The sequence below is a fragment of the Macaca mulatta genome, chromosome 9 (genome assembly GCF_049350105.2).
Source record: "Macaca mulatta isolate MMU2019108-1 chromosome 9, T2T-MMU8v2.0, whole genome shotgun sequence".
In the NCBI taxonomy this organism is placed as follows: domain Eukaryota; kingdom Metazoa; phylum Chordata; class Mammalia; order Primates; family Cercopithecidae; genus Macaca; species Macaca mulatta.
The window spans coordinates 17,210,888-17,223,197 of record NC_133414.1 but is presented as its reverse complement, the minus strand read 5'-3'; the positions used below and the strand labels follow the sequence as shown (position 1 = coordinate 17,223,197).

The window sequence follows — 12,310 nt, the reverse complement described above, 5'->3', positions numbered from 1 at the left end:
ATTAAGAGTAAATGAAATACGGTCACCTCTAGGAATCATCACAGATCCTTTCATAGTTTTGTGTTTAGGTATACAAAGCAGAAAATCATAAATGAAGTTTTGCAGTTCGGGTTGAAGATAATCAGGTTTTTATTTTTTCCTTTGAAAGAACATTTTTCTTTTAGGTAAAAACTAATTCATAAAGGACTTGTCCTTTCATTATGTCTTCTTCAAGGTATTAAAAGGCAGTATATTGTAATGCTTAAGAGCCTGGACTCTGGAGCCAGACCTCTTGAGTTTAAACCCTGACCTCGCTATTTACTATCTCTGTGACCTGGGAGAAGTTACTGAGCATCTTAGTGCCTCCAACTTTTTTCATTCCTAAAATAAGGATGATGATGCTAATAGTATTGTCTACCTCATAGGATTCTTGTGAGAATTAAATGAGTTAACTCTGTGTATCCATAAAACAGTGCAAGGCCTGATATCTAAAAAGCGGTGTTGGCTGTCACAAGAACCATTGAATTAGGAACCATCAAAGATAGTATTGAGTAACTAGTGCCTTGAGAACAGGTCAAATCTAAAAATCACTGAAAATTTTACAAAGGAAACTGTAAAACATGCCAAATTATTATTTTTGTAATATGGCATTAGGAGTATTGTTGGACTTGGTGTGGTGGCTCACATGCCTGTCATTCCAGCACTTTGGGAGGCCAAGGTGGGAGAATTGCTTGAGCTCAGGAGTTCTATACTAGCCTGGGCAACATAGTGAGACCTCCTCTCAAAAATACAAAAATTAGCTGAGCATGGTGGCATGTACCTGTAATCCCAGCTTAGGAGGCTGGGAGGCTGAGGCAGGAGGATCACTTGACCCTGTGAGGTCAAGGTTGAAGTAAGTCATGATTGCACCACCGCACTCCAGCCTTGGGTGACAGATTGAGACCTCGTCTAAAAAAAAAAAAAAAGAGTCTCGTTGGAAAGCTCTCCAGAATAGCATTCAGTTTTGACCCAATAAAATAAATAATGATGCACAAGAGTACATTGTAGGGAAAGATGGTAGAAAACAGTAGTGATTTTCCATTAGATTTCAGAAATGGATTGGGTTTTAAGTGTTTTGAGGATATCTAAAAGGATATTTTGATTTTGAGGATATCTAAAATATCTAAAATAAAATAAAAAGTGTTTTGAGGATATCTAAACTATTTAAAATAAAATATCTAAAATAAAATGTCTGAAAAAGTGTTTTGAGGATATCTAAAATAAAAGCACTATCGAGGAACATCACAATCAGCTCACCAGATCACTACGAATCCAGGACTGTGCATGTTCAAGATTTACTTAATTAGACAACAGGGAATAAGAATTCTATTTAAAAAAAACAGTGAGCACTTCAATGTCCTCAAGATGATGGGTTCTTAACATGGATCCTCTCACTGCTGGGTGGGACATGGATGGGCTTCACTGGATCGGAACCCCTAAAAATTACATGCAAGATTTGATTGTGTATAATTTTTCTGGTGAGAGGATCCATAGCTTTCTTCCAATTTTCATACATGTTCATGACTCAAAAAAGGTTAAGAGCCTTTGTTATCACTTTAGAGTGAGATGTAGTGAGCTAAAACCCAAGAAAGTAGTCTGTCCCTAACCAAGTCCAGGAATGTAATTTGACGTGTTGGAAAGAATGTTGACTTTGCGTCAATTTTCGACTTGTACTACTCACCAACTATGAGTTCAACAGTGATAGAACCTTTCTAAGCTGCAAATGAAGGAAATAGTTTTGCTTCTCACTAGTCAGTATGCTACTCAAGTCATGTGTTCCCAGGCCAAGGATCTAAATTTTTCCTGATTATATTGATTATTAAAAATTTTCTTGCCATGTACAGTGGCTCAGGCCTATAATCCCAACACTCGAGGAGGCCAAAGCAGGTGGATGGCTTGAGCCCAGGAGTTTGACACCAGCCTGGGCACCATAGTGAGACCGCGTCTCTACAAAACATACAAAAATTATCCAGGCATGGTGGCATGCATCTGTGGTCCCAGCTATTCAGGAAGCTGAGGGAGGAGGATGGCTTGAGCCCAGGAGGTTGAGGCTGCAGTGAGCCATGATGATTATGCCACTACACTCCAGGCTGAGCAACAGAGTGAGACCCTGTTTTAAAAATAATAATAATAATAAAAAATAAATAAAAAGGTCCTTCTGAAGATTTCACCTTGAATTACTGAAAAAGAAAAGTCTCCTATTTTTCCTTCCAACTGAATAGTTTTTGTAGTTGAGTGACATTTCAGACTTGCCTTAGGCCCCAAGCAATTAAGCTGTCCCGATCATTTATTAAAAAATTAGGAGCATCTTTACTCAATATTACATTTAATAACTCCTTAGAGTTGTGGTCGTATGAGATTGCAGACTTCACCGTTACTGGGTGGGAAGACTGATATTTTAAAAACAAAATTCCCGATGTTTGTGGGATGGGAGAAGTCGTGGTTGCCATGTTTCTCAAATGGCCCAATCCTCTAGAATCTGTCCTCACCCACAGGCCTGACTCTGAAATCAGTCAGCCCTATTATATCTGATTATGGTTTGCTTTTAGTATCAGGAGAACTTAATTTATACCAAATAAAGATTATTGAAAACTGGACAGGGTACTACCAGTTCCGTCAACTTTCCTGGCAGTCTATCCAGATTGCTTAGTTTTCCTGAACCCTGTTTTATGATTCAAGAGCGTGCTCCCCCTGCTCTCCTGCTGCTGTAGATGAATCAACCACGTTCCTGTCCAAGGCTCCCCTCTCTGCTTCGCACCTGATCCCATTCCCTCCCTTGACTCTGAGATGGAACCAGAACTGTAATTTTTATACTAGTACAAAAGATGTCACTATAGTAAAAGCTGGAAGAATCACAGTAAGAGGTCTAACTTATAAATCGCATGCAGACCCAAGAAGCCAGGTTCATGATCTAGAGACCGAAGTGCAGAGAGACTCCCAATGAAGACATAAATGTCAAAGTATGACAAAGGGGTACGACCTCTGTTTTTCTGTTTTCTATTATCTGGAGAAGAAACAAAAGTAAACGCAAAGCCCTGGCTTCAAATTTCCAACCCTCTACATCAGCAATCCGCAACCTTTTTGGTACCAGGGACCGGTTTCATGGAAGACTATTTTTCCACAGATGTGGGGGGTGAGGGATGGTTTTGGGGTGAAACTGTTTCACCTCAGATCATCAGGCATTAGTTAGAGTCTCAAGAGGAGCGTGCAACCTAGATCGCTCACGTGCACAGTTCACAATAGGGTTCGTGTTCTTGTGAGAATGCAGTGCCACGGCTGATCTGACAGGAGGCAGGGCTCAGGCTATAATGTGAGCAATGGGGAGTGGCTGTAAATAGAGACGAAGCTTTGTTCTGGCTCACCTGAGGCTCACCTCCTACTGTGTGTGTGGCCAGGCTCCTAGCGCACCACAGACAGGTACTGGTTGATGGCCTGGTGCTTGGGGACCCCTGCTCTGTTCTGATAGCCACTCATTTAAAAAGCACTGTCTTTACCACTTATTTATTATATGGTGTGTGGGTGTGTGTGGGTGTGTGTGTGTAATTCCCCTTCTAAATGACTATTTTCATCCCCAGAATTGGTTGCTGGAGTTCCAAGAGGAGCACAGAATTTTGGATATGTGAGTACTGAGAATGCATTATAGGAATAGGATATTTTCTTGCACAGATGCTCCTTGATGGAATTACATCCCAATAAACCCATCATTTGAAAATCCTGTAAGTTGAAAACACATTTAATACACCTCACCCACCGAACATCATAGCTTACCTAACCTACCTTAAACATGCTCAGAACACTTACATTAGCACACACGTGGGCAAAAGCCTATTGTATAATAAAGTGTTCATATCTCAAGTAAGAGTATCATATCGCATATTGCTAGTCTGGGAAAAGATCAAAACTCAAAATTCAAAGTATGATTATTACAGAATGTGTATCACTTTTGAACCATTGTCAGTTGAAACATCATAATTTAAGGATCATCTGTATATGCAAAGAAATGTTTCATTTTATGCAACTTTTAAGTCTTTTAACACTTCCTTTATTAAGGAGTTCCTCCTCCCGATTCATCCTGCTTGCTTACGAATAAGGAAGGAAAACAAGCCAGATTAGATGTGTTCTCATCCATGTGCAAGACCAGCTAGGCAACTGATGGACCCAGTGCAAAATGAAAACACAGGCCCCTTGTTCAAAAATTATCAAAAATTTCAGGACAGCAACAGCAGAGCATTAAACCAAGTGTGGGACCCATCTAAGCACACAGGGTCCCGTGTGACTGCACAAGTCACATACCCACAAGGCTTGTCCTACCTGTGGGTATAATCTGAGAATAATTGTGGAGGATGCCATGGTTATGATCAACACCTTAATATGTCTCATACAGTAGAAATAAAAGCAAATGTTATTTCAGTTATTTTAATTAATTGCATTATTTAATTTTATTGTAAATTTAACTAATTGTAAATTTATTATTTGTTTCCTACGATGGCTATAACATAGAATCACAAACTGGCTGGCTTTAACCAACATAAATTTATTCACTCACAGTTCTAGAGGCCAGAAGTCTGACATCAAATTGTGGGCAGGACGATATTCTCACCAGAGCATCTATGATAGGAGGGTTCTCCTTGCCCCCTTGCAGCCTCTGACAGTCCCTGGCATTCCTTGGCTTGTGGCAACATCCCACCAGTCTCTGCCTCCATCCTCGTGTGGCCTTCTACCCTCTGTGTCTACATGTGTCGTCTCCTCTTTTTATAAGGACATCAGCCATCAGATTTAGAGCCTACCAAGATGATTTCATCTTGAGATCCTTAAGTAATTTCATCTGCAAAGACCCTCTTTCCAAATAAAGTCTTATTCTGATGTTCTGGGTAGATATGAAATTTTGGGGTGATACTATTCAAACCCGTCACTATGAAATTAGGAAAAGTAAATAAATAGATCTGAAAGAAAACCATATTTTAAATAAAGTTCATCTTTTGCAAAAGTATCTAGAAAGCATCATGTTTGGCTAAGTAGAATTAAAAGGAATATTTTTGCCTTGTGGATAGCATTTTAAAACCTAATTTTTCTTGCAAAGAACCATAATGATCAATTTATATTAGCACAAGAACAGAAATGGATTTAGACAAAAATCCTGGTTAAATCAACCAATCGTCAAGTTAATCGCTCTCAATATTCTTGAATTTAACTTTTATTTCTCCAGCTCAGATTAATAAGCATGCATTTCGTCTGAAAGCATCTCAGACTTAACCATAAAGAAAAACTTCAATTGTTTTTTTTTTTTTTTTTAGGTAAGATCATTCTGTGGGCTTTCATTTTTGTTTTACATTTAGCTAACCATTTATCACACTTTCCAAAAAATTTTAAATGATTCAAGTTGTAGTTTTAAAAAAGGGCTCCAATTCTACGTCAAATGGTGTAACCTGTTTAATTTCTATGATTTCAGGTTTCAATCATTAACTCTACAGATATGACGTTTATTCAGAATTTCACTGGCGAACAGGTAGAGACATTTTAATATCAAATAAATAAAATCACTCTGGGTTACCAGTAGACTATAATATTGATATCAGTTATTCATCCATTCAACAAATACTTAATGAGCAGCTACTATGTACTGGAAACTGTCCTAGGCACTGAGGATGCAATCGTGTGCATCAGACAGTCAGATCCCACCCAGCTCTCAGGCAGCAGTGAGGTGGCAGGGGATGGAGAGGGACAGTTTATTAACAAGCAAATAAATGTTCATAATTTCAGATTGTGAACCATGATTTAAAGAAAATAAAGCTGAGTGATATAAGACGGGAGGGAGGTGGCAAGGAAGCCCTTGGATGGGGTGATCAGGGAGGCCTCTGAGGTGCCAATGTCTGGGCTGAAATGTGAATGACAAGACAGAGCCAACTATGCCATCTTGTCTAGAACCTTCCAGGCAAGGGAAGGCTAACACAAAGGCTTTCAAACAAGAACTAGCCGGACATGTGTGAAGAGCAGAGTGAAGGCCACAGTCTCTGTAAGCAAGAGAGACGTAGGAGCTGAGGACAGAGGGGATGGGGGCTACTCATAGAAGACTGGTGGGGGAGGCGGGCGGTGTTTGGGATTAGGCATTTTTTTCTAAGAACAACGGGAAGTGGTTTTGTATTAACATGAATCTTTCAATAGTCTATAAATGCCTGAAGCTTTTGATGTAAGATATGGGAAGAATGTCTCTGTAAAAAGGGCCTGAACTTCTACAGTTGACAGATCAGAATTCCAGTTCCCATTGCACCACTCATGAACCGTGTGAGATCACAGGAAAATTACCTGACCTCTTTGAGCTGCTTTGCAAAATAAGAATAAAATGTTTATCTTCCAAGCTCCTTTTAAGAATGAAATAAATCAAGGATTATAGATTACTTAGAAGATTCCCTGGCACATAACTCTTCAAGAAATGTTAATTCCTTTCCATCCCACTTCCTCTCTCCTGTCTTTTGACTAAACAAAAGCCACTAAATTCCCATGTGCCACTAAATCTTCTATAATTTGAGATGCATGCGAATACGTGTGCTTATAATGATCATAAATGATTGCATCTCTATGTCTGTAAGATATAGATTCAGGCCTCCATGTTTGAATGCAGGACAAACCTAAAATGAACTCCTTGTGTTTGTAACTAATACGTGACAATTTACGAACAGAACTACACACTTAATTTTAAACTAAATATGAACAAACTGTGGAAGTAATACATTTAAAATTAACCACGTTAATTTAATTTGAAGAGGAGAGAAAAATCGATTGTCTGGAGAGACAAATTCAGTTCACAACTGGCTTCCCTTAGATGGAAGTACCAACTCAGTATTTAAAGAAATGTGGCTCACACCTGTAATCCCAGCAGTTTGGAAGGCCAAGGCAGGAGGATCGCTGAGGCCAGGAGTTCACGACCAGCCTGGGCAACACAGTGAGACTGCTGTCTCTGTTGAAAAAAAAAAATGAAAGAAGAGAAATCAGCAGATTTAAAAATAAATACAATATGATTTTGACATCTTTTTGGTATAATTTGGGGCTTTAGTCTATTACTCTGACATTTTCAACAAAGCATTTTACATCTCCTGATGCTCTTTTGGAAAGTTTGGAGAAGTAAGACTGAGATGAGCAGGAAGTTGAATAGATATTGAACAACTATTTCAAACAACTTTTCCTAAGTGGTGGTAATTAATAAGTGAATGAGAATCTAGCAATGCTTCTCCTTTGCCAAGATTTGTTTACTTTTTATCATTAGAAACTTTTTAAACATTGCTAAATTTAGTCTTTCTATAACTTCTTCTCCTCAATACTACCCAGTTCAGTAATCCTGAACCTCAGAAGGTGATAAATGATGAAATTTCATAAATGATGAAATTCCTCTGAGTGAAGGCCACACACCGCCACATAAAGAGTAAGAATTTCATGATCTATGTTTGGAACAGAGAAAAGAGGTGCAAGAATTGAGTTGTTACACACCACTTGTTAACTCGTATATTCATTTTCTCTGCAAAGAGCATTTGGCACTTGGCACCTACTTTGGTCCAGACACTGCTCGGGAAGTTCAGATAGAACAGTAAACAAACCAGACCAAAGTCTCTGTCTCCTGGGGCACGTGCCTTCTAAGGGATTGCGTGTTCATTAAATGAGGGCATGATAGGAAGTTACGTCACCTCAAACAATGCATGGCACACTATGGAAGCAAAATTGGCAAGCTGAAACTATGGGTCAAATCTGATGACAGTATAAATCCTGAAAAGATTATAAATCCAAAAACAGGTTTAAAAAGAAAAACTGCAGAGATAAAATGGGGGGAGGCTGGGCGCAGTGGCTCATGCCTGTAATCCCAGCACTTTGGAGGCCGAGTGGATGGATCACCTGAGGTCAGGAGTTTGAGACCAGCCCGGACAACATAGTGAAACCCCATCTCTACTGAAAATAAAAAAATTAGCTGGGCATGGTAGTGGGTACCTGTAATCCCAGCTACTTTGGAGGCTAAGGCAACAGAATTTCCTGAAGCCAGGAGGGGTTGTAGTGAGCCAATATTGCGCCACTGCACTCCAGCCTGGGCAACAGAGCGAGACTCTGTCTCAAAAAAAAAAAATTTTTTTTAAATGTGGAGAGAGTGCAGTATACTAGGTACACTCATGGAAAGGATTTAGGAGCTTTTGTTGACTCTGAGCACAATACAAACTGACACTGAGATGCGGGTTCCCCCAACATGAAAGCATTTTATGCTTCTGAAGCAGGAAGCGTAAATCCTACCTAACTCTTCTCTTGTAGTCAGTGCATTCACAAGTGTCATCTGTGTTTTGGTACCACATATCATATCTCTAACACAGAGAGGTTGGATGGTGAGCCAAGTGAAAATATTTTATTTTGAGACAGGGTCTCTCTCTGTCACCCAGACTGGAGTGCAGTTGTGTGATCTCAGATCACTGCAGCCTTGAACTCCCCAAGCTCAGGAGATCCTCCCACCTCAGCCTCCCAGTTAGCTGGAACTACACATGCCACCATGCCCTGCTAATTCTGTTTTATTTTTTATAGAGATGTGGTCTCACCATAGTGCCAGGGTTGGTCTTGAACCCCTGGACTCAAGTGACCCTCCTGCCTGGGTCTCCCAGAGTGCTGGGATTACAGGCATGAGTCGCCGCACCTGGCCTGAAAATATTTTCATACAACATCATATGGAAGTGGAATTAGATTCCTTCTGTGAGATTTGAGATTGCAGAACTTGGTGGGATTAAGTGCTGCAAGTTATGGAAGAGCCAGATTTAGCAGTGAACATTCTGATAGCTGTGTCCACCAATTAAATGGGCTGATTGTTGAACATCCCCAGAGGGTGTCCAAGCAGATGTCAGGGTTATTATGGGGGAAATTATTCATTGGGTCAGGGGTTAGACTAAATGAGGCGAGAGGACCCTGGCAACTTCCAGGAGTCTACAAATTTAAATGCAAAAATGTACCACAATGAGATGAATCTTTCGGGAATAGTGGAGACATGACTACAAAACTGACTGTTTGGACACAGAATGTCATCTCCTGATTTTCCTTTGCAGATGGCATCTTATTTTGGATATACCATTGTCGTATCAGATGTTAACAGTGATGGGTAAGTTTACAGACCTCTGTCATATACAATATGTTACAGTCATTCATAAAGATGTTATATTTTCCCTTCACAAAATACATCCTTCCTTACTGCCTCAACAAGATAGAGGCTCCCTTGTTCTCAACGTTTTTGGTTCAGGACAAGAAGATGCATCTATTAAATAATTCTCTGTCATCTGATTTTGTCCTTATGGAGATTTTCCACATCTGCTGCTTCTAGAAGAGGATTATTTTATTTCGTTTTATTTTTAATCTTATAAAGTCTTCAGTCATTCAAAATTCATAGCCATTGAGGACATTCATCTATTTCTGTTTACTCCTAGAATTTTCACCTAGCATGTGGTACGTTCACAAAACATTTACACATAAATGGATTTTTTAATTGCTTTAAAAATGTACTATACTAGTAACAGTCATGGAGAAGATGAAATTGTTATTTTTCAGATTACAGTAGTAAATTACAGTTGAACATGGACCAAACAGCACGGTGAATTTTGGTTGTGTTCAAGTCATTACTTCAAAAATAAATAATGATTAAACACCCCTTTGATTCACTAAAAGGACCTGACAGGTAAATTAATGAATCATTAAATTTAAAAACCATTAGACTGAGATGTATTGATTATCCACCCAAAAATATTATTGGATCATCCACCATGTTCCAGGCTTTGTTCCTGGTGCCCAGAATACACAGGTGAATAAGACAGATAGAGTCTCTCAGGGAGCTCACATTTTCACAGAAAGCAAATATCTGAAGAATACTTACTTTGTTCTGGGCAATGTGCTAAGCACTTTAGCTATACCTTTGCTAGATATTTTCTGTGATCTTCATATAGCTATCAATGGACTTTGTATTAATTGTGTCATGGCATTTGACTGGAGATAAATTTCATACCTTTTGTACCTGTTGGGAAATGTCTTTCTATTATTCTTTCATTGAACATAAACTTCTCGAGCATCTACTATGCACTAACAGGCACTGTTCTAGGTGCAGAAAAATCCATAACTTCATGAAGATTATAGTAGAGTTAGGAAGGTTCATGCTACAGACAAAAATTAAATGAGTAATGACTATGTGAGATGGTTATAAGTACTATGGAGACAACAAAAACAAAAGGGCCAAAAGCAACCAAGTAGCTGAATACATAAATAAACTCTGGTACATCCTGATAATTTTTATTCAGTGCTAAAAAGAAATGAGCTATCAGGCAATGAAAACACACAGAGGGGCCAGGTGCGGTGGCTCACGCCTATAATCACAGCAATTTGGGAGGCTGAGGCAGGTTGATTACCTGAGGTCAGGAGGTCGAGGCCAGCCTGGCCAATGTGGTGAAACTCTGTCTCTACTAAGAATACAAAAAATTAGCCAGGCATGGTGGTGGGTGCCTGTAATCCCAGCTACTTGAGAGGCTGAGGCAGGAGAATCCTTTGAACCTGGGAGGCTGACGTTTGCTCTATTGCACTCCAGCCTGGGCAACAGAGCGAGACTCTGTCTAAAAAAAAAAAAGACACACACACACACAAAGGAACTTTAACTGAATATTGCTAAGTGAAAGATGCCAGTCTGAAAGATCTACATTCTATATGATTCCAATTCCATGACATTCTGGAAGAGGCAACACTACGGCAACAGGAACAAAGCCGTGTTTCCCAGGGGTTCTGATGGAGGGAGTTATGAACAGGTGAAGAACAGGATTTTTAGGGCAGTGAAACGACTCTGTATGATACAGTAATAGTGGATGTGTGTCCTTATATGTTTGTTAAAACCCATGGAAGGTTTGATACCAACAGTGAATTCAATGTAAACCATGGCCTTTGGTTGATAATGACGTGTGAATGTAGGCTTACTGACTGGAACGAATGTGCCCCTCTGACGTGATGGTGTGGGAGGTTGCAGGTTAGGGAGAGGGTAATGGGAGAATTCTGTACTTTCTGCTCAAATTTGCTTTGAATCTAAACAATCTAAAACTGCCCTAAAAAATAAAGTCTATTAATTAAACTTGTTAAAATAGAAAGAGAGGGGAGATAGGGAGTATTTGAAGGGATGCAATCCCCAACTGGGTAGATCATGATGGTTTTAGGGTTAAGATTACAGCTAAGGAAACACCTAAGGGAGATAAGGACCAGCATGGTGATCTAAGGGGGTGGGAGGAAGGAGTGTTCCCTGTGGAAGAACAAAAGGTGCATATTCCCTGAGGCGGGAGCTCCAGGCATATTCAAGAACCAGTGGAGAGCTGTGGAGTGAGAACCCCAGGGAGCTGGATCATGAAGGTGTGCAGGTCACTGCATTTACTCCAAACCACTGCACACAGTGCACACAAACTCTGCCATGGACTAGAACAAGTCCATTTCCAAGAAGACTACAACGTCCTGTGAGCCATGGGGATTCCAGGTGAGCAGTACCTGCTCAGGCTTCATGTTATCAGCTGTGCTCTGTCTACCAGCTCTAGATGGTCACAGAGCCTTCTGGAACCCTACTACCATGCACCAGGGGAGGCAGGACAGTGGCTTGGAGGGCAGTGAAATGACTCTGTCTAAGCAACAGCAGTGGAGGGAGATGGCAGTGCTTGCACTCTGCATGTATTTCGAAGTTACAGTTGAATGCCAATCTTATCCTGAAAGCAGTTAATTTAAAAATAAATTGCCTTCATCTTCAGTTATTTAAGTTGTAAAAATAGCTAATTTGGGAGGCCGAGGCAGGCAGATCATGAGGTCAGGAAATCAAGACCATCCTGGCTAACACAGTGAAACCCCGTCTCTACTAAAAATATAAAAAATTAGCTGGGCGTGGTAGCGGGCACCTATAGTCGCAGCTACTCGGGAGGCTAAGGCAAGAGATTGGCGTGAACCCGGGAGGCGGAGCTTTCAGTGAGCTGAGATGGCACCACTGCACTCCAGCCTGGGTGACAGAGTGAGACTCCATCTCAAAAAAATAAAAAATTTAAAAAATTTTTAAAAAGAAGCTATTAGGACTGCCATTCAAGATTTCCAACTTAGGTGGACTGTAATTGTAATCACAGCCTTTTAGTCGTTTGGAAAGAAAATAGCTAAAGAACTTGAAGGCCAGACATAGCATGCCATCCAGTTTTTGTAATGCTTACAAAAACAAGGTTTCTAAAAAAGCTCCAAAATCTCAAAATCGGGGGGAAAAAAAAATCTCACTGTGGCCTTTCATATA

The 12,310-nt window shown here is 40.0% G+C and overlaps 1 protein-coding gene across 3 annotated transcripts in view; it reads left to right on the top strand.

The window, feature by feature from the left end:
- The window catches only part of ITGA8 (integrin subunit alpha 8), a 196,789-nt gene that overhangs the window by 51,619 nt on the left and 132,860 nt on the right, over positions 1–12,310 (top strand). For all 3 annotated transcript variants that reach the window (XM_001089317.5, XM_028826016.2, XM_077945857.1), the window contains exons 9-11: positions 3,594–3,637; positions 5,468–5,524; positions 9,081–9,133. In XM_001089317.5, the coding sequence (XP_001089317.3) occupies positions 3,594–3,637; positions 5,468–5,524; positions 9,081–9,133 (154 nt within the window). The remainder of the gene's footprint in view (positions 1–3,593; positions 3,638–5,467; positions 5,525–9,080; positions 9,134–12,310) is intronic.